This window comes from Triticum urartu, chromosome 2A (assembly GCF_056163025.1).
Source record: "Triticum urartu cultivar PI428250 chromosome 2A, HENAU_Tu73, whole genome shotgun sequence".
Classification (NCBI taxonomy): domain Eukaryota; kingdom Viridiplantae; phylum Streptophyta; class Magnoliopsida; order Poales; family Poaceae; genus Triticum; species Triticum urartu.
Window position 1 is genome coordinate 700,150,040 of NC_141874.1, and position 23,111 is coordinate 700,173,150.

General features: G+C 45.8%; 1 protein-coding gene and 1 pseudogene across 2 annotated transcripts; both read right to left on the minus strand.

Moving 5' to 3' along the window:
* Positions 1 to 1,887: 1,887 nt before the first annotated feature.
* LOC125537982 (uncharacterized) lies at positions 1,888 to 4,496 on the minus strand (annotated as a pseudogene). Its single transcript, XR_015615442.1, has 5 exons — positions 4,440 to 4,496; positions 3,776 to 4,398; positions 3,593 to 3,667; positions 2,612 to 3,499; positions 1,888 to 2,460 (listed from the first exon to the last, which is right to left on the minus strand). The product of XR_015615442.1 is annotated as an uncharacterized LOC125537982 (transcript).
* A 3,267-nt stretch (positions 4,497 to 7,763) lies between these two features.
* LOC125539847 (beta-1,2-xylosyltransferease XAX1) lies at positions 7,764 to 10,378 on the minus strand. The gene is made up of 3 exons (XM_048703370.2): positions 9,866 to 10,378; positions 9,492 to 9,764; positions 7,764 to 9,218 (listed from the first exon to the last, which is right to left on the minus strand). Exons 1-3 carry the CDS (start codon positions 10,062 to 10,064, stop codon positions 8,011 to 8,013), a joined length of 1,680 nt encoding a protein of 559 aa, XP_048559327.1. The 5' UTR covers positions 10,065 to 10,378; the 3' UTR covers positions 7,764 to 8,010.
* Positions 10,379 to 23,111: the final 12,733 nt, after the last annotated feature.

Below are 23,111 nucleotides of genomic sequence, written 5' to 3' on the forward strand. Positions count from 1 at the left end.
GTTGGGGTTGATACCATTTTATGCATGTTCTGGTTCTCAACCTCCAAATGAGTGCCTTCCTTCTGTGCTTCCAATGGAGGCTACCAGCGGCAGGAACGCTATGAGTCAGCCTGGGCATTGCAGATGCAGAGGAGTTTTTCCGGGGGCAACCTGCTCGTTCAGGCCGCGCCGATGTCAACTACCTCGAGCCACTATGACTGTCCCCAACCACGCTCGTCCCCTAATAAGTCATGTGTTTCTCCTACCAGATCAAAAAAATTGGTCGATATTTTGGAGTATAGTTGCGTATCAGATCTGCTCATGATTGAAATTGTGGTCTCCTAAACATGTGATTTGTGAAATGTTTAGGAACGAATTGTTTGTGGATCTGCAAAGTACATTGTCACATGCAGATTTGGACATTCTACTTAATTCTTTGCAGAAACTTGTAGTTCATTCTTGGTGAAATTCACTGTATCCATCCCCTCAGGTTGGTATTGGATTTGCTATTCAATATTCATACCCTTTTTTATTGCGACATTTGTCAGATTTTTGTACTTGAGATGATTTGGTGCAAGGTCTAGAGGAGGATGGTCGAGCATGGCTAAATATTATTTGCAAGTAGAGAAGTTCTCGGGTCACACATTAAAGGAAGAGAGATAAGCTTTTTCTCTTCTTTGTATCAAGTAATTTAACTTTCCAGTCCACTATATATTATTGTGTATTGTACGCAATCTGAAATAACCCCTTTTACAAAAAAAACATACTTGTGCAGTTGCGTGAGATCTATTTGGATGTGCTAATTGATGAAAGATATGTAGAATTAGTAATAGCCTTTTGATGTGTGGTCAAATATGTGATAATGAGTGCAATGTTGCTTTAGATAGATTTTTCATGACTTCAACTTGTGCCTTCCATCTCCTTGATCATGTGAGTTCATATATCAGTTTTTAATTTCTGCAACTAAATTCTGATACTGAAGTTAGTATATGCTTGGAATCTTTTTTTTTTGCGGTTAGTATATGCTTGGAATCACAGGGTAAACTGTGTGTATCTTTTCTTTCATGACAGTATATGCTTCTGAAGTATATCTTCATTTATCTTAATTAGTTTAGATACGTGGCGGGGGGAATTCTACCCCAAGCTCATTGTGTCAGATAGTCAACCAAACGCACCACATCATGGTCGGAGATGAGAATGATCCCTCAAAGTGAGCTGGAGACAATGCGGCAAATCAGATTTTGCTGCAGTATATGGTTTCTCGGCAGTTTTAGTTTCCCCTAAAAAATGATACCAGTTTGTTTATGTTGAATACTATTTCAGTGTTGCGAGCCAACAATTATAATTTAGGATGTTTAGTGCATATGGGTCCTGAGTAGCTGTATTTCAGTTTAAAGAATATGTGCTCCTGGCCACTTGCGAAACAAATATTGCAGTTTAACACTTTTGCCAAAAGAAAAGTCCTTCGCCAAAATACTACAGATCCTCTACAGGCTCGTTAATTTTTCCTTTGCCTAAATATACTACGGACCATTATACATACTGATTGTCCGATATCTTTTTAGGTGAGAAGATAGATGACATGAGGGCTCAAGAGCTAGTATTGTTGGTGCTAATGTGTTGAGCAAATAGCTAAAAGAAGGATACACTATGCTTGATAAACGAAAGCCCGTGTGTTTGATTGTTCTCAGTGTGTACCGATCAAATGTATGACATCATTTTGACTGCTGTCTCGCTACATTTTTTTCTTGTCCCCTAGCAGTGCACTCACACCTCCTTTTGTGATTCTGTAGCGTAGCACGGACATCTTACTAGTACAAAGTAAAATTTGAGATGTTCTTCAAAGGTAATAAAAATATTATGAAAATAAAAGTTTCATACATTTTTCGAGTAACTATTCTAAAAACAAATGTTTCAAATTATGGTACAATGTATGAGACACACTTTGTCATTGTCCTATAAAAGAAAAGTAAAAAAAAAACAAGTTAACCATATAAACCCAATCCCCACCCCTAGTTTAACTTCATAGTTCCAAGCAAGGTTCATACAAATTTACTTGTCATTGGTAATGGGAGAGTACAAAAATAAAGGCCAAGTTTTGAATTGTCAACAAAATATAAAGTTGGATGCAATTGTCCTCTCCTCCCACGTACTAATAAACGCTTGCTCTCCGTCATCCAGTAGTCAGTCTCTGCCCATGACCCTAGTGTGAGTGTCCAAAGAAGAGATGAAGGAAGATGAGACAACAAGCCACTGCAAACATAATGTGGTATAATAGGCATCAGAATGAGAACGCAAAGCATTTGGTAGTGATTATTCTCTCTTGCTCAATTGCTTCCTCTTGATGAATGCTACGCTTGGCACAGACCACACGGTTAATTCGCACCGGTTCCATGCTCTTGTCGTGCGTTTTCTTAATCTCGAACTTGACAGCGGTGATATATAGCTGATTCTTGGGGGGTCTATATCTAATCTGCAAACCTATATATACAAGAAAATTAGAGGTGATGGCACCTTTCATGAACCAATCACTGTGCATAATTGAGAGAAAGAGAGAGAGAGAGAGAGAGAGAGAGAGAGAGAGAGAGAGAGAGAGAGAGAGAGAGAGAGAGAGAGAGAGAGAGAGATTCACCTTGAACCACCCAAAACAAGATGGCGCCCGAGTTGACGTCTTTGCCAGCATAATCCAAACACATTCTTTCAACCTCCCAATCATTTTGAGTCTCCCATGAGAATGGCAAAAAGATTGAGATGCCGAGGTACACACAATGATCTTCACGGAGTAGTTCATAAGCAGCAAGCCCATTTCGAGTGCATGTGTAGATAAAACCGTCAATAAATACACATCTGCCATTTAGAAGGCCGTTTCTATGCATGTCCATTTGCAGGTATTTCCCCCATGGAGCCCAAGGCATGACAACATGCCACTGCTTGGCACGAAGGTCAAACTTAAGACAGGAACATGTGACAGTATCACAGACTATAAAAGAATCATCACCCACTGCCACATATCCCGACAACTTGACCTTCCTGTCAAGAACCTGAGACTGATCTGTGCGGCAGCGCACCCATGAGGTGGACCCAATAGGATGAACAAGGTGGGTCCTCCGGTAAACTTGGAGTTTCAGTAAGAGCAAGAGTTGCTGAGCCAACTTGGATAACCATAACAAAAGGATCAACATAGGAAGCAGAAACCGGCCACCGTGCAAGGTGATCGAAATTCTGAAATCTGGTGTCTAGATTAAGCTCATGTATGCCATCTTTTTGGAATGATGAGACAACATATAGTTTCGAGCCACTGCGAAAAAAGTGCCTCTCACCATCATCATCTCCAAACCGATCTCCATGTACAATGTAATGTGGTTTGAGAGGAGGGGTTGTTTTTATCTTTGGACTCAGATCCGTGAGAGTGGTTTTATAGATAAATGATTTTGAACCAGCTTGGCAGGTAATAAACAAGATTTCGTTGTCCATATGAGGCTTCACATAGGGAGGAGGAGGACCTCCTGGGAAATGATGCCTGCATGCAAGAAGCAAAATATGTGTCATGCACAAGACACTTAATTAATTGGAATGAAATATCTAAGCCAAGCTCAAGCTTGTGGATCAAGACCTGCAATGATCATGAAGCGGTACACCCTCTTCTTCGTGGGCTTGAGGCGGCAGCGCCTTGTCATCCTTATACTCTCTAAGTGATAGATTATATTAGTGGACAGAAGATTAATTTGTAAGCGAGGTGACCAAAATGAATGCATGGTTAAAGGTCAAAATGCATGCATGGATTCAGTGGACTTACTGGAGAAAGCAGAATTCAAATTCATCGAGGCGTTTCATGGGCAACAACATGTCGACCCGGCCAGTGCGGGAGGTAGACTGGTAGAGTGCAGGAGCTTGAGATGGGAGGGCTCAGGACCAAGGTGGAAGGTGGTGATAACGGCGTGTAGGTGGTCACGCCAGCATGAGAGCCCCACACAGATCCAGACACAGCACATGACCCCGCGGCCGAGATGGGTGAGGAAGCTATGCGCTGTGTTTCTTATAACATAAGTAAGGAAAGCTAATCTCCACAGGGGGGGATCCAGCTTCAGACCTGTCTCTTCATGCCTGGGCTTGAGCTTGTATGCGTAGATGACATTTTTGTGAGCCATGTAAACAGCATTGCTTTCTTGTGCATACACCCCACGGCCAAGGACGGGGACGTAGTACTTGTGGTCGGAGGTGTGGGCTACCTTGGTCCAGCCTGAGGCAGGGGCGGAGCAATTGAAGGTGAAGAAAAGGCGGTTTCCGAGGGAGAGCAGGATGAGCGTGCCCCCGGCCAGGGAGCACTGCGTAGCCCTGGAGGAGGTCGGGACCCCACATGGTGGGCGAGAAGTGCTTGAATTCGCAATTTTGGGTGAAGGGGCCGCCGACCCAAACAAACTTTTACTTAACACAATTTCCTCTACTAGATCTTTTTGTACTTGCACCATGGGAGCCCGTGCAACTGCCCAGCTCTCACCGGGTGTTGTCTCCGCCATTGCGATGGTTGGTGGCGCCGAGGCGGACTCAGACGGCGAGGGTGACGGGGGCGGAGATGCTGGTGGAGCGGGAGGCCTTGTCGGGGAGGACTCTGTCGTGCTACGGTTGGCCAACCAGTGGCCGGTGATGTGGGCCTACTTTGCCAGGATACTCTTCGTCATGCTCTACGGCTCAACGTGCTCCGTGTCGATCCGGCCACCGGATTTGGGAACAGGTTCCTCGACGCCGACCCCGTTGTCTCTGATAGCCCCGAGGCGTGTCTCCACGAACGATCTCTGCCTGCCTATACTGTAAGTAGCAATTTATTCAGAACTATTCCGAGGGGCGGCGTGTGACGACTCAGCGGATCCGGAGATGATGGAGATTAAAGCATGCAAGCGAGTTATTCAGTTGGCTTTGGAGACAAATACGCAGAAACTGCATCTGGAGTTGGACAATGCCGGCGTAGTGGCAATGCTGAATAACAAGGACCTGGACCTGTCAGCGGCAGCGGCGGGGCCGTGTATTGAAGAGATCAAGGGCTTGCTTGGAAGCTTTTCTGAAGTTAAAGTGATGTGGATTAGTAGGAGTGCAAATTTTGCGGCGGATAGGTTAGCTAAATACAGTGGTGGAGCTTGGTGTAGACCAACAGGGGCAATCCCCACCCCCCCCCCCCCCCCCCTTAATTTTTTTTTCGAGGAAACAGCAGGAGCTCTGCCTTTGCATTAAGAAGAAGAGAATTGACCAGTTTATAAGAAAAACTAGCCGAAAACCGATACAACGACACACACCAGCCTCGGGGCTGCGTACCTAACGAGCCGACTTCCCCGTCGCCCACACGACCAGAGTTGCCACCCCACCGCACGACCCGGAGCCGCCACTCCGGCTTACAAACCACTTAAACTCACACACGTCGGCCCCGAGACCGCACTCCACACGAGTCGACGACTCTGCCGTCCACGCGACCAGAACCGACACTCCACGGCACAGAGGTGCTCTCCGGAGCCGCCGCTCCGACTTTCCCGCCGGTCCCGAGGCCGCGCTCCACCTAAGCCGACGACGCTGCCGCCCATGCGACCAGATCCGACGCTCCACAACCTTGTTCTCCGAAGCCGCCGCTCCGACTTCCTCACCGGCCCCGAGGCCGCGCACACGCCTGGCCGACGATGAACCCGCAAAGCCACCCGAGCCACCGCGACCTGACGAAGGACCAGACCTCCAAGGCGTCGCCCCCAAGAGGGAAGCGACAAGTACGTCGTCGACGCCCGCTCCGACCAAGGTCGAAACTTGGGTTTTCACCCGGAGAGCCCGAGACCGAGGCGACAATGGTGGTGAAGGGGCTCCACGACGACGCCTCCAAGGAGGGAACGACGTCCTAGGACGCCGTCGACGCCGGCAACGACCAAGGTCGAGCTAGGCTTTCGCCCGGAGCTCACCAAGTCCATCCTCACCACAGCCTGCCCAGCAAACCGTCTCCGGCAACATGCCGACCACCCTCGCCCAAGCCACGTGACCAAGCACGCAAAGCAGCACGCCGCCGCCAACCACCACCGGCTGCAGAAACCATTGCAGCCCACCACGCTCCACAAGCCGGGTCTGGAGGAAGTAGCGCTGCGAACAGCCCCCGGCAGGACCACCCGCACCATGCAGAGGCCACAACCCGGGGTGCCCAGCAGCCCAAACTGGCACCACGCCGGCCGGGGCACACCACAACACCTTCCCAGAGGGCCGGCTCTGCCAAACAGCTCCGCCAAGCCAGGGAGGCCGGAAGCTGCAGCTCCAGATCCACCCATGGCCGCCACGAGCCGCCGGCCCACCACCACGCGCGTCCGCCCTGCCGCCCGCGCGGCCCAGGACGGCTAGCGCCGCCGCATCCCGCTGACGGCCTGCGCCCTGCCGGATCCGGGCACGAAGCCCGCATCCGCCGTCAACCGGCACGCCGCCACGACTCCACCGCGAGGAGGAGGGGAGGACGACGCTGCCGCAGTCTGGGGCCGCCGCCCCAGCGCCCAGCGCCACCACGCAGCCAGAAGAGGCCAGGAGGCCAGATCCGCCCCGGCGCACGGCCCCGCGAAGCACGCCGAGCCGTCCAGGGCTGTCCAGCGCGCACGACAGAGCAAGGAGAGGCCCGCCGCCGCCGGCTGCCGCACGGGCTTTGCCCGGCGGTGACGCCCGACGGCGGCGAGGGGGGCGGGGGCTAAGTGGAGGGGGGCGGCGGCGCGCAAGGTTTCGCCCGAGTCGCCCCCGCCTGGAGAGCGACGCGAGTTGCTGACTACATGAAGATCTCTCTTCTTCTCTCTCATGTACCCCCCTGCTGGTGAACAGAGAGGGATGAATCCGGCCACCAGGGCAAAAGATCAGGGTGGATCCAAGCCATCACCGCCTCTCCTTTACTGCCCCCTCTTAATTTTTCCAACCATTGAAGAATATATGCTCAATTTTAGGCCTAACCAGTGTTTAAACTAGAAATTAGCCCCTCCTTCCCATTAACTTGCTCCCCTTGAGCTAATGGCCCCCTCTTGGATTATGCTCAAGCTCCACCGCTGGCTAAATAGGCTTGAGTTAAGAACTTAGCAAAGTTTGGTTTTCTTTTCCTCCTGAAGTTATTCTGGAGATTATTTCTGACGAAATTCCCTGCTACATTTAAGTAACATAGTGGCGGCATTGATCCTCAAAAAAAGTAGCAATTTATTCATTCACTCCACTCCGGTGCCTGCTGCTAAGAAGAAAAAAAACTTTCGTGCATGTTGTCTTCTCCAGATCACCAAAGAACATGGGGTAGCTCAATCGACGGTCGCGGTGTTTTTTTTAGAACGAAGGCTCGCGAAGACGGTCGCGGTGTGGGCCAGTGGAAGAAAAATAACAATGAACTGCTCAACAGAATGGCAAGTGAAATGAAGAGCAAAGAACAGAGTAGCATCCAAAATGGGCAGTATTACAAAACCAACCACCCCGGGCTGTTCCTGTTTTGTTCATATGACCTGGCGCTGTTGCTACTCATTTTGCAACTCTTGCAGCCTGTGGATGGCCGGAAGTGGAAGCCCCCGAAGTTGTCGAAGCGAAAGCGATTCGACCCACGAAGACACGAAGGAGGTGGGTGGTCTGACTGTCGGAGCCAATCCGCGTAATCCATCACCCGCAGGCAGCAAAGAGGGAAGGCGACGTCCATTTCCAGGTTTATAGCAAACAAAAACAGAATCATATTCTTGTGCGCTTTGAAATGATTTCCCTCTGGGTGGATGACTAGATTCATTAGTAAAGTGGCCTATTTCGAACTGCAGGTGAACTGAAGAACAAATGATGAGCATTCCTCTTGCGTGCAAGCGCACTATATATCCAACCAAAATGAGTATTACAAAACCAACCAACAAACCAATCTGATCATCACCCTTTCCAGCACTAGTTTTACAATGTTCCGCGTTTCTTCTTGTCGTCGTGTTTGCCTGTGTGTGTATGTGTATGTGATTGTGACGTGAGTGGTACACCTACCATCGCCAACCTGGGCTGGGGATGACAATGGAGCCGCCGCCGGCGCTACTCCTGCAGCTTGTCGATGGCCTGGAGGAGGAAGGGCCGGAACCTGGTGAGGTTCACCTTCACGTCCTGCTTCATGATGGTCTCGGCGAGCGCCTGCCACCCCTGCTTGTGCAGCGCCTTGGGGTCGCTGAACACCAGGTGCTCCCTCGGGTACTTGTCCTTGAGGCTCGTCTCCTCCTCGTCCACGTAGTACTCCACGTACCGGAGCTGCATCTCCCGCGCCGGCTGCCCGTAGAAGTTGGTCGCCATCCAGTCCATGTTGCCCCACGGCACGATCTGCACCACCACCGCCTGCGTCGGCAGGAAGATCTGGTTCGTCAGCCCGGCGCCGTGCACCGCCAGCAGCACGTCCGCGGCGTTCACCAGCGCCGCGAACGCCGCCACGTCCGCGCCCGCCTCCGCCACCGTCACGTTGAACCCCAGCTCCGTCGCCGCCGCCACCACCTCCTCCAGGTTCAGCAGCTTCCGCGTGCCCCCGCGGGAGATGATCAGCATCTGCGGCCGCATCCCGGGCGCCTCCCCGAGCGCCGACGGCCGGTCGCGCCGGAGCGCGTACGCGGAGCGGATGAACCGGTTGTAGTCCACCATGGTGTAGTTCCGCGGGTTGCGGGTCGGGTGGGGGGAGATGATGAGGTCCCGGTCGCGGTACAGGCCGAGGTACCCCGCCGCGAAGCAGTGCACGCCGGCGTCCGCGTCGAAGTTGATGGGGTCGTAGTTGGAGAGCCTGCGCAGCACCGGCGTGTACTTCTGCACCCACCACGGCTTGTAGTTGGTGATGAGCAGCTGCACCTCGCCCTTGAGGTGCGACGCCGTCAGGAACAGCGGGATCAGCGCGTCCGTGTTGTCGTGGAAGAAGTTGTCCGTGTAGCCGGCCACGGAGAACACCACCGCGGGGACGCGGTGCGTCTTCGTGCACTGGGGCGCGGCCGCGGCGGACGGGACGGACTTGACGGTCACCTCCACCACGGCGGGGAGGAGGAAGTCGTCCTTCCGGGCGTACGGCCGGAGCCGCTTCTCGCCGTTCTCGTCGAACCCGCCGCCGCCCGACGGGTTCACCAGGTACATGGTCTTCTGCTTGGGGCTGATCCGGATGTCGCCGGACAGCTCGCACACCGACGGCCGCGCGTAGGGGAACCCCTCGTCCTCCCCGTTCTCGTCGCAGCTCATCTTTGCTAATGCCGCACCCTCCCCGCCGCCCTCCGCAGCTGAATCCATTCATTCACCAAGAAACAGAGTCGCATTTTTAGAACTGAATTTAGAGCGCGGGCAGATCTCGGACATTTCCAACTAATCTCAAGCAACTTATTAACTGCGTCGACATCAAGTGGGCGACAGATGTTTGCCCAGATCGCAGAGTACAGAGCATTGATGTGTGCAAGAAGCTGCCTGCTGACCTGGGAGTGATGCCAGTTCTGTTCTGCTTTCCAATTAAGGTGCGAGGAGAAAGGAGGTGAGGAAAGGGGCAATAGATTCCTTACATGGATTTGGCACGGAGGTCGCCGCCGCCTCCGCCGCCTTCTCGGCTTCGTCCTCCTTTCTCGAGAGCACCTCCGGCACGCCGGGCTCCTGAGAGCCGGCCGACGCCGGGCCCTCCTCCGGGAAATCGACGGGATCCACGGCGTTGCCGTTCTCGCGGCCGATGAATGTGGTGTCCTCGGCCGGGATGGCATCCGTCGTCTCCGGGACGGACGACGACGACGACGACGCCGGCGGGGTGTTCTGTAGCAGGCCGGACGTGTTGGCCGTGCTAGCTGGACGCGGATTCAATTCAATAGCAGCAATTGTTAGATCAGGGAGCAAAGCCAAGCTTGGGGATCAATGGAATGTAATACAGAGTGAGTGGAGCACGCACCGAAGACGGGTGAGTAGATGGCGAAGAGCTTGGCGAGGGAGACGTAGGTGAGGAGCGCGAGGCAGCAGCCGGCGAGGAGGCCGGCGCCGAGCTTCTTGGGCTCGATCTTGGAGGCGAAGCCCCGGAGGCGCGTGGGCGGCCGCCTGTCGCCGGCGCCGCCCGGCAGCTTGGACGGCCGCGAGTACGCCGTCGAGTTCATCTCGGCCGGTCTAGCTCCCCCCCCCTCCGCGGGACGCGTCGCGTCGGGGATCTACCGGCGCGTAAACAGCGGGGCACACGCGCGCGCGCAGAGAGAGGAGAGAGAGAGGGAGAGGGAGAGGGGCTGGACTGGCTCCGTGAGAGGGAAGATGAGGAGGCCGGGGTCAGTGGAGGAAAAGGCGGAAGCTTGGTGGCGGGCGCGGTCGTTGGTGGCGTCGGATTTGAGCTGGGTGGGGTGGGGTGGGTGTGGCTGGGTTGGGTGCGAGAAAGAGAAAGGGGATCTGCTCGGGGGCGTTGCGAGAGAGCCACGCTTGCGGCGGGGGAACGCCGGGCCTGTTGGGGATGAAGACGAGCTGGAGAGAGACGTGCGCACGCGTGCGCGCTACTCAAGACTCAAGAGTGAGCGTGTTTTTTATTTTTTTTTAGGCCAAACAGTGAGTGCATGTGCTCATTATTTTTTTAGTTTAAAACTAAAACCACAACAATTATTTTGGAGCGAGGAGAGTGATATATATTTGTTATTATACATGTATAATACTCCCCCTCCGTTCCTAAATATAAGTCTTGTAAAGATTCCACTATGGACCACATATGGATATATATATAGAGAGAGAGGGGTAAATTATGTGGGGTCCCAATATAGTAAGTCATATTTGACATAATGACCTTCCAAATTTTGTTTGCATGCACTACAACCATCAATGGTCGATAATTGCTTTCCAAAAAATTAATATACTGCTGGTTTCCTTATATGATTCCTTTCTAAACAAAAGGATACACATATACACTGTCATTTTTTAAGGTATCGGATATGAAAAAATATATAATGTCATCCCAAAGGTTTGTATGTATATTAAGGATATTCTTATTCATTTTTCTAAAATTTAGCTTTTCAAGTTATCTAGTATTTTTTTAACTTAAGGCTAGGTCACACTTTTAACGGCCAATATTTTTATACAAATTAAGGTGACCAAATAATATAAACTATGATCCTAATTGTTTTTTTACTTGTACATATACCCACGCAATAAAATATATTGCTTACTCTGGGTATATACATACACAAAAATTTAATGGATACGTACTAAATATTCTGGGTATATATATAAAAAAATATAATGCTTTACATACTAAATATTCTAGGTATATACCTACTAAAAAATTTAATGAGTGTGTAGAAAATAAACGAATCCGTACATATCTAATCTAATTGGTATGTACTATATGTCCTAGGTATATACATATGAAAACAATCTAATGTGTACGTATTAAATATTCTGAGTATGTTTACATACTAAATATTCTAGATATATACCTACTAAAAAATATAATGACTGTGTACCAAATAAATGAATCCGTATATACCTAATCTAGTTTGTATGTACTCCCTCCGTTCCTTGATATATGGTGTATAGATTTTTGAGAAAAAACCCGAAATATAAGGTGTATTGTGTTGCACCACACGTTTGGATATTTTTTTTAGAGATTTGATTACATTTCCTTATATTAGGCAACCTCCTCTATTTTCTCATGCCAATTAGTCAGGTGTAATCTTGCACAAAACTTGTGAAATTTTTCCTCCATGTGCGTTTTTAAATTTTCATGCCAAAAACTATACACCCTATATATAGGAACGGAGGGAGTACTATATAACCTGGGTATATACATAGGAAAACAATCTAATGCGTACGTACTAAATATTATGGGTATGATACACACGCATGATTTTCCCTACGTACATATACCCACGCAAGAAAATATATTGCGTAATTTGGATATATACATACACAAAAATCCAATTGAAAGGTTCTAAACATTCTAGGCGTATTCATACAAAAAAATATAATGTGTTACATACTAAATATTCTAGGTGTATACATACACAAAAAACATAATGCGTTACATACTAAATATTCTAGGTATATAGATACTAAAAAAAATCGAACGACTATGTACCAAATCAACGAATCCGTACACACCTAATCTAATTGGTACGTAATAAATATTCTGGATATATACATAGATAAAAATCTAATATGTACGTACCAAATATTCTGGGTATATATGAATAAAAATCTAACAGGTACGTACTAAATAAATGAATTCATACATGTATGAAATAAATATCCGTATACCTAATGTTTAGTATTTTTTCCTTCTAAAGATATGTTACCATGCATGGCGCGCTTAATGACATCCATTAAATGATAAACATCATAATTATTTCCAAATTTCCAAATCTAATTACTTCAGAATTGGCAGTTACTAATGGATTGACCGATTACCTTATATACCTATCACAATATCACGCATCTAAATGCAATCAAATGGTGAAAAGGCAAGGAGCCTGGGCACCTATGTGTCCCAAACTGCCATCATATATATGGGGCACATAGGTGCCCAGGCACCTTGATTGTTTTGAAAACCGTGGTATATTTAATTTGTTTCCTAACTATTCTTCATGCAAGACTTTCCATGTTTACATTTTATTTTTGTTTTTTAAATATTAGACATGCAAGACTTGTCATATAATACATTGTATTAATGTTGATTTGTTTTGAATTGTCGCAGGTGTCTAATACGTGTATTTTTGTTTCCTAATAGGGGTATCTAACACCTACCAACGAAATTATATATATATATATACGCAGATATCTATATATATTTAATAAATTTTTTTGGAACTATTACATTTTATTCGTATGTATGTTTCTAATATATATTCAATATATCATATGACTAATGTATGATACCCACGCTATAATATACCCTACGGTGATAAGAGTGAAACATACCTCCTATTTATTTACCCAATTTATCGTATACCCTAATGTCCAAATTGTACATATATACCCACGCTATTAGGTATATATTGGATATACCTATGGTATCTTATACCAAATGGATGTTCGTATGTCTGTTTCTAATGAATTAATTTCCAAGGTATATGGCATTTAAAAAAAATTAAGACCGGGTCATACCCATGGTCTCATATACCTAATATATTGTATACCTATTGTAAAAAAAACATTTCCACGGATGAGTACAACGTACCTTTTACTAATATATATATGAAAAATGTCTTCATACGCATTAATTTCTTATTTGTGTCTCTCCTATTTCTATTAATAGCTGTCAAATATGGAATGTTGCCATGCGTGGAATTCTCTTTCCTATTTGCTACTACTACATAATTATAGCCTTGCATGCTACTAATGGTTCATATTTATGGTAGTTATTCTGCCATAATTATTTCCAAATCAGTCAATTGTAATGTAATACATGAACACGCATCTAAATACAATCGAGTGATCGAAAGGCTAGGAGCCTCGGCACCTAGATGTCCCAAACTGCCGTCCTATATATATATATATATATATATATATATATATATATATATATATATATATATATATATATATATATATATATATATAAGTCTTTCGACCATTCAATATATATGTATATATGCATTTTAGAGTATGATTCACTCATTTTTGCTTCGTATGTAGTCCATAATGAAATCTCTTCAAAGACTTATATTTAAAAACGGAGGGAGTATTCAATATATGTATCACATATAAGGTGGAATATTGCTCAGCATTGCAGTTAATTTCATCATTTAACTTATGGCCAAAAAATTATAGTGTATCCACTCTTTATTTGACTACTATCGTGTTTGCGTTTCAAATTATGAAGTTTGCACAAACAGAAAAGTTTCTAGAGTTTCCATAGCGTGTAAACAACAGCAGTGTGAATGTGTGATAGTGTGCGGGGACAAAACAAAAATACTGTCATGCGTTCACACATGTACGACTTCGAGCCCGTGGATCTCTTGCTCCATGGGTTAAGCATCTACTGTGTTATTGCGTGGCAATGTTCACCTTGGAAGCGAGGATAGCATCAAGATTCATTAAGTAGTTCTTACACTGGTCCTTCGAACCGATGGGGTGGTGAGGTTAGGGTCTTTTGTTTTTGTCATGTGGCAAGATTTAATGTCGGATGCTTCAGATATATATAAGTGTTCAACGGCAACAACTGCGGCTTCAAGACGTTGGTCCTTAGGAGTACGTGCATAAAGACTTTTCAGTTGTCATCCATAAGGTTAAGCCGGCTTCCATAAGTGAGCGGCACAACAGCGCGACAATGACTTGTACTGGGGATAGTAGTGATCGTTCGATGGGCTCAGAATCTCGACGTAATTTTTATTATGTTTTAGAGCTTTTGTACTTACAGTAAATTTTTATAATAGATTTGATCATTTTCATGGAAAAATACTACTTACATTGTGTGCTATTATCAGCTTCTCACCAAACGCAAACAATGTTATTGTACAAACACAAATATTTGTTAATTCGTCGGATTTTACCTATAAAGAGTGATTTTGATTTATTGTTTTGCTTTACCAAATTGTTTGAAAAGGTAGTTTGTTACTGTAGACATGCTTGCAACACCGAGGAAAGTTCACAAAAGAGCGGCGATGGCGGTGTGCACTAGAGCGCATTTGTGGAGGCCGGCACTTATCCACTTGGGAGAGAGAAGGGGCATGTAGGGGCAATTTTGAGGAGGTAAGAGCACCATAGACCCACAAACTTGCAATGGATGTGATGCTCTAGTCTACAAATTTGCAAAAGGTGACCACCTCATCCCTAAACTTGCAATGTATGTGAAGGTTTAGTCCAGAGCCAATTACAAGCTGACAAATGGCGCCACGCTGGCCATGTCTTGCCACTTTGCTCAGCCCTGTATTTTTACAAAAACGCCCTCCACCTTCATGGAATTCATGTGTGCGGTATGTTTTTTCATATCTATATTTTTTTTAAATCAAGGGGTGTAAGTGCATCTAGTGCCCCTTAGTGATTTTGGTGTATTGAAGACTTATAGGTTAAGGGACTAATGCGTTTCTGAGTGTACACATGTCTATAAGTCTATGAGGAGTTTGATATTTACAGAGAAAGTCGAGCCCTAAAAATGAAGTTCTTCGACTAAAGACTTTGTTATTCTGAAGACTTTGAAAGTGAAGACTTTTGTTTTCGTAGTTTCATTTTCTCTTTCTTGAGTCATACGAAACACCATACTGTTAAAGGGGGTCGAGGAAATACTAAGGAAAAAATTTCATGTGATGCTCAACTCAAAACCCTACACCTACCAATCCCTTCGAGTGAAGCCATTGAAAATCTCACACAGTTCAGTCAATTTCTTCAGTGACAGAAATGAAGTTCTTCTGGTCTCTGAGAATTTGTTCTGACTGAGGAGTTAGGACTTCGCCAGTGTGGATTGCCTACACAGTGAGGAACATGATAGCCCTGAGGATTTTGCTACTCAAAATTCCGACCGTTGCTGTGCTATGCGCCAGCTGTCCCAAAATATCTATCCACCTAACGGTCATATCATTGAAGGGCATTTATGTCTTATCATGTCGGGCTGTTCCCTAGGCTATAAATAGCGCCCCCCTACAACCACTAGCTGGTTGGCTGCTCTGAGAGAAACTGACACTTGTCATTTGAGAGCAACCCATCCTCCGAGGACTTTGAGCAAAAATCATCGAGTGAGGAAAAACCCAAAACCCAAACACCTACAAATCCCAAGTGATTGAGCATCACTGAAGAGATTGATCCTGCGTGGATCCGACGCTTGTTACCTTTGAAGACTGTGCTTCTTCCAGACGGTTAGGAGTCATGGTCTAGAGCATCCAAGAGGAATTGTGGATCGCCGAGTGACCAAGTTTGTGAAGTTTTGGAGGTCGTCTGAAGACTTACCACGAGTGATTGGGCGAGGTCTGTGTGACCTTAGCTCAAGGAGAATACGGTGAGGACTGTGTGTCCTGAGCTGCGTGTTCAGGACTAGGTGTCCGGGACTGTGTGTCCTCGAGTTTAAATACTCAGCCGCTCCAACCAGACGTACAACTGAGACAACAGTTGAAACTGGTCTACCAAATCATTGTCTTCACCAAGCTTACTGATTCCATTTCCTCAACTCTTTCATTTCCTCATAATTGTGTTGTGTGCTTATTCATATCTGTGCTTGAAGACTTTGACTGAAGACTTTCTCAATTTCCTCAGTTCAATTTCTTCAGTCTGATTGTCTTCATCCTGTGTTATCATGTGCTTACACTTCATGTACTCTGTGCCTGTCTTCATTTCATCATGATGACTATGCCTGTATTCTGTTATGTTTACTTTAGAGTACTTATTCCGCTGCTAGTAGTTCTTCACTAAGGAATTTCCTCACCGGCAAATTCCTCAGTGAAGAATTTCATAAAAATCGCCTATTCACCCCCCTATAGTCGATATAACGCACTTTCAATTGGTATCAGAGTAAGGTACTTCCTTGTTCTGTGTGATTTTGGTTTAACCGCCTGGACTTTTAGTTATGTCGACCGCAGGTATGATCAAGGTCTCTGTTGGGTGTCCTACCTTTGATGGGATGGACTACCCCTACTGGAAGAATAAGATGCGAATGCATCTTGAGGCAATTGATAACGATCTCTGGTATGTTGTGGAAAATGGTGCTCCCTCAGTCACACCTTCTCTAAATGCTGCTGATGTGAAGAGATTCAAGCAACTCGACTCTCAAGCGAAGAATATCATATGTGACCATCTGAGCAAAGGACAGTATGGCAGAGCGAGTGCTTTGGGGACAGCGAAGCTTATCTAGGACAGGTTGTCCAAAGTGAATGAAGGAGTCTCAACACAGCGTGACTCTCGAGTTGATGTTCTTCGCAATCTCTTCAACCGCTTCAAAAGACTCGACAAGGAAAATGTTCAACAAACCTTCGATCGCCTCACTGACATCTCAAATGAGCTTCAATCACTTGGTGCCACTGACATCACCGACCATGAGGTGGTGAAGAAATTGCTGAGATCACTTTGTAGGATCGAAAGTATGTCTAGAGGGGGTGATTAGACTACTTGACCAAATAAAAACTTAACATTTTCCCAATTTTAGTTCTTGTCAGATTTTAGCTATTTTAGGACAAGTCAAGCAATCATCACACAATTCAAGCAAGCATGCAAAGAGTATATTGGCAGCGGAAAGTAAAGCATGCAACTTGCAAGAATGTAAAGGGAAGGGTTTGGAGAATTCAAACGCAATTGGAGACACGGATGTTTTTCCCGTGGTTCGGATAGGTGGTGCTATCCTACATCCACGTTGATGGAGACTTCAACCCACGAAGGGTAACGGTTGCGCGAGTCCACGGAGGGCTCCACCCACGAAGGGTCCACGAAGAAGCAACCTTGTCTATCCCACCATGGCCATCGCCCATGAAGGACTTGCCTCACTAGCGGTAGATCTTCATGAAGTAGGCGATCTCCTTGCCCTTACAAACTCCTTGGTTCAACTCCACAATCTTGTCGGTGGCTCCCAAGTGACACCTAGCCAATCTAGGAGACACCACTCTCCAAGAAGTAACAAATGGTGTGTTGATGATGAACTCCTTGCTCTTGTGCTTCAAATGATAGTCTCCCCAACACTCAACTCTCTCTCACAGGATTTGGATTTGGTGGAATGAAGATTTGAGTGGAAAGCAACTTGGGGAAGGCTAGAGATCAAGATTCATGTGGTAGGAATGGAATATCTTGGCCTCAACACATGAGTAGGTGGTTCTCTCTCAGAACATATGAGTTGGAAGTGTAGATGTGTTCTGATGGCTCTCTCCACGAGTGAAGAGGAGGTGGAGGGGTATATATAGCCTCCACACAAAATCCAACCATTACACACAATTTACCAATCTCGGTGGGACCAAATCAACAAACTTGGTCGGACCGAAATAGTAAACCTAGTGACCGTTAGAGATTTTCGGTGGGACTGACATGCAACTCGGTAGGACCGATATGGTTAGGGTTAGGGCATAACGTAATCTCGGTGAGACCGATTTGGTAATAAGCTAACCAGAGGGTTGGTTAGGCAAACTCGGTGGGACCGATTCGCTCTTCTCGGTGAGACCGAAATGTTACGAAAAGGAAACAGTGAGTTTACATTGCAATCTCGGTGGGACCGATCCGCTCTTTCGGTGAGACCGAAAAGTTACGAAAAGGAAACAGAGAAATTGCAATCCCATCTCGGTGAGACCGAGATCCCTATCGGTAGAACCGATTTGCTTAGGGTTTGGCAATGGCTATGACAAGTGAAACTCGGTGGCGCCGGGTTGAAAGAATCGGTAGGGCCGAGTTTGGCTTTGGGTTTAGGTCAAATGTGGATATGGGAAAGTAGCTGAGGATTTTGGAGCATATCATTAAGCACATGAAGCAAGAGGCTCATTAAGCAACACCTCATCCCTCCTTGATAGTATTGGCTTTTCCTATGGACTCAATGTGATCTTGGACCACTAAAATGTAAAATGAAGAGTCTTGAGCATATGAGCTAGAGCCAATCCTTTGTCCTTAGCATTTTGAGGGTTCCACTTTCATCATCCATGCCATGCCAATCATTGAGCTTTCCTGAAATGATCATCTTGGAATAGCATTAGCTCAATGAGCTATATGTTGTTATGAATTACCAAAACCACCTAGGGATAGTTGCACTTTCAATCTCGCCCTTTTTGGTAATTGATGACAACATATAGATCAAAGCTTCGACAAATAATAATAAGAATGAAATATATCGTTGCTTTGAGAAGTATGTGATAAGTAAGAGCTCCCCCTAAATTTGTGCATATTTAAAATTTGCTTTGGACTGCAAATGCACAAAGAGTTAGGGTCATGTGTTACTCTTCCATGTCACATACATCTTGGTGGAGCGCTCAAAAAGATAAGAATGAAATACATGCACTCAGCACCAAAGAAAGTGAATGATCACATAAGATAGATGAGATATATCAAGCATGCATAAGTGTAGCTTATGATCAAACACATGATCATCAATGTCTCACAAGCATATCAAAGTATCTCAACCAAAAGCAAACAAAGTTTGAAAAACCACCAAATAAAGCAAGAGAGAATAAAAGCAACACTCTCTCTCTCGAAGCCTATGATCTATACATTTTTCTCCCCCTTTGGCAACAAGTTACCAAAAAGTTCCTAGAAAATGCATAGTGCTAGATCGACTCTCAGGCTTGATCTTCTGGTGGTGGTGGAGTCTGGATCACTCCAAGGACGAAGGTTTCTGTAGACGTGGTTGGAGCTGGAGCTGAAGTAGATGCTGGAGCTGGTTGGGCTGGTGTTGTGGCTGGAGCTGAGGTGGTGGCTCTGGTGTCAGGAACTGGCACTGCAGTCGACCTCTGAGCTCGTGGCACTCTGGCAAATGCATCAGTTGTAGTCTTCCCTCTCCTCTCCTGCATGTCATCTTGAAGTTGCTCCACTGCAGACTGAATCTCTGTTACTTTGACATCCATGTCATAGAACTTTTGTTCTATGATCCTCTCTAAGCTCTTCTGATTCTGAGTGAGGGTGGCCAGTCCTTTCTCAATCCTCAGTGTGGATGCAATCAAGTAACTAAGCTGCTCTTGCTTGGTTTTCAGGAAATACTCAGATGCCTCCTCTTGAGTTGGCATCTTGGCAGCTTTCTCCTTCCTTGCCTTCTCCTTCTGCAGCAGCCTCTTTGGGTTCAGATCCCAAAGGGACTTGAGTAGATGCTCTGGCCTTAGACATTGGAATTCTCTTTGCAAGAACCTTTTGCTTCATGCCTGGCTTGGTGGCAGCAGCAGTGCTATATTCCTTCTTAACCACTTTCTTGGAAGTGGCTTCTTCTTCTGCCACGTAGTCCTCATCCTCTGATTCTGAGGTTCTTTTCTTCCTTTGTCTGGTGGCAGCTTTTGGCAAGTTACTGGGAGTGCTCCTGCTGCCTTCATCTGAGGAACTGGAGGGACTAGTGCCCTCACTCATGTGCACTTGCTACTCTGATAGGTTTTGGCTATCACTCTGATCTGACATGATGAACAAGCTGACTGCTGACCCTGTGAACAGTTTATAGATGAGGTAGAGTGGATGAGCATCACAAAATGCAGAGATTTTTGCAAAAGAATGATTCAAAATCTTAGTTTTAGTTTCCCACAGAAATCATTTCAGATCTACCGATTTTTAAACTCGGTGATACCGAAGCAGTTTTGGAACCTAAACTAGTGAACTCGGTCAGACCGAGTCACAGTTCGGTGGCACCGAGACTGCTAGGGTTTCACAAAGTTCCAAAATCGGTCACACCGATTAGTAATTCTCGGTCAGACCGAGTCTCACTTGTGCAATGGCATGAGCCAAATCGGTGGGACCGAGTTTTTCAACTCGGTGGGTCCGAGATGGTTTCGGCGGAAACCTAACCCTAAAGTTTTCGAATCAATCCTATTCTACGAACGCATTGACTGGATAGGAGTGTTTCAATCGTGGCTAGAAACAATAAGATCACAATGTGCTAGGAATCAGATTGGGGATAGCACAAAGATCGAGTCCATACCCTAGTTCGGCGGAGACTCGCTACGGCGGCAACGACGGGGTTGAATTCCGTTGACGGCGATGGAGACCAGCGACTGGAGGCGGCTGGCGGCGAGGAGACAATCCGAAGACCACGTTGGCAGAGCGAGCTATCGCGCGGGCGAAGGGGTTCGGAGAAATTTCCAAATTTTTGCCCGTGACTATATATAGCCCGACCCTGTCGGTGTGACCGAGTGGAACAACTCGGTGGCACCGAGATGCAAAACTGTACTGTTATTGCAACTCGGTGTGACCGAATGGTTCAAATCGGTTGCACCGAGATCGAAAATTCAGATCAACTTAATGATCTCGGTCAGACCGAGAATCACAAAGAGGTTTTGGAAGTTTAAGTCTATGACGAATCGGGGACTCCAAGTGCTCCTCACACAGAGTGGTTCGAATCTGACTTGATCAAATTTTGTGATGTAGCATGAATAGAGTTTGAGACGAGAAAAGCATAGATAGCTATAGGAGGTTCTTAGGCATTCTTGTCCATCCACTTGGCAAAAGGAAATAAAACCAAACAATCAAAACAACAAGTGGATGTCCTCGAATGAGTAAAATATGCAACCAACATGCTCACACAATAAAATGGCAATTGAAATATGTGACAAAGCATGCACAACCAATTCTAGCATCTATCAAGCAATTGGCGATGACTAGGTCATCTATATATGAGTATATTGACTTAGGAGTCAAGTGAGAACACTTGATCATAGGTCATACTCATCGTTTAAGCTCAAGTGGGGTTACCACTTTTACATAAAGCATTGTTGTATTCACATCTTTAGAGTTGCTTTAGCTCAAGTTTTAGAGTAAAGCTCCCCCTAGATGTGATATCCCCCCTAAGAGGGATGAACTAACCTTGGGTTTTGTCGATGATGACTTCATGTAGATGTTGAAGATGTGGATGCTCAATGTGGATGTAGATCACTTGGAACTATCCATTTGAGTGAATTGCACTTTCAATACCTACATGGGTTAGTCCCACAAGGAACAAACAAGGATATCCATAGACATAGAGTGATGCACACACAAGATGATGTCCATGAAAACTTTTAGGTTACCTTGTACCTTGTCTTACCAACAAGAGGGTTTGTGACTCCTTGAACTAGTGCAAGATGTGGAAGTTGATTGCACTTGTTCTTGCCAAAATGATAAGAGTGAAGTATGTTGGCGGAGTCACCCTCAAGAACTCTCTAGTTCTTCTTCTTTTGGATCCACACCATCTTGATGGGAATCCTTGGAGTTGTAGTCGTACTTGATGAAGTGGAACTTGAAGTGGTCTTGGGAATCCACTTGACTAAGATCTTGGGAGCTTCTTCAAATGCATCAATTTCCTCTTGAAGCTTGTCCTTGCCTTTTTGCTTGTAGTCTTGTGGTGGAAGATCATCTTGAGCTTGTGTCCCCTTGAAGGAAGTAGGATCATACTTCTCTTGTTGAGGAACAAACTTTGTCTTGGGGTATTGATCTTCTTCCCACTCAACTCCATTGGCATTGAACTTTCGTTCAAAACCAACACCTTGATTCTTCCGGTGCCTTCCTTGCTTGCGCACAATTTCCTCGAATTGCTTACTCCCGGCAAGGCTTTTGTACACCCCTTTCTCTATAATTCCCTTCAATAAGCTATTTTCTTGATCAAGTGTAACTTGGCTAAGAGAATCATTAGTGGAATCAAGAGAACTACTAGAAGCAACAATATTGGATTTAGCATGATCATTGTTACTACTAGAGGAAGAATCTTTCTTGTTCTTGTTACTAGACTTGACTTGAGGCATGTAAGTGGATAAGAGTAAACGCTTGGCAATGTAAGAAGAACTTTTCTTGCGGAGATCATCATTGATTGCCTTTAAAAACTCATGCTCTTGCTCAAGATTGAACTTTTCAAAGCGTAACTTCTCATGAGCTCTTAAAAGTTCTCGATGATCTTCGAAGATAGTTTCATGAGCTAACTTAAGAGTGTTTAGTTCTTTAGTTAGAGCCTCAATCTTCTCCTTATCATTGTCATTCGTTTTATCTTGATTAGCATGATTAATTGACGTTTCATCATAGTATTCATCACTAGAGTTGTCAACAAATAAATCATCATCACCTAACAAATCATCTTCATCACTATTAAAATCAACATACTCGGGGTGTGTTACCTTAGGACCTTTGGCCATGAAGCATCTTCCAATTCCTTCATTTGGTGAGTCAAATATGTCGTAGGAGTTGGTTGACACAAGTGCTAGACTGGCAACACCTTCATCTTGAGTATATTCGGAATCGGAGTGATAACTTCTCTCGGAGTGGTTGTCGGAGTCGGAGCCGGATACCCATTCACCAACATGAGCTTGATGTCTTCGTTTTGTGTAGCTCCTTGATGATTTTTTCTTCCTTTCCGAATCCTTGCTTCTCCGTGAGTGTCTTCGTTCATAACGATCATCTCTACTCCTTCTCTCTCTTGGTGGTGATTCTTCTCTTTTGCTTCTTCTTTTTGGAGAGTCTTCTCTTCTCTTGTAGGGAGCCGTACACTCATTGGAATAGTGTCCGGGTCTTCCACAATTGTAGCAGTTTCACTCTCGACTAGAAAATCTTTTGTCATTGTAGGACCTTGACTTGTAGCTTCTATCTTTGCTTATACTCTTGTAGAACTTGTTGAAGTT

Coding starts and splice junctions, on each gene's coding strand:
- LOC125539847 (XM_048703370.2), bottom strand. CDS start 10,064: ATGAACTCGACGGCGTACTCGCGGCCGTCCAAGCTGCCGGGCGGCGCC. Junction 9,765..9,865: donor CATCTACTCACCCGTCTTCG/GTGCGTGCTCCA, acceptor ATCCGCGTCCAG/CTAGCACGGCCAACACGTCC. Junction 9,219..9,491: donor GACCTCCGTGCCAAATCCAT/GTAAGGAATCTA, acceptor GAATGGATTCAG/CTGCGGAGGGCGGCGGGGAG.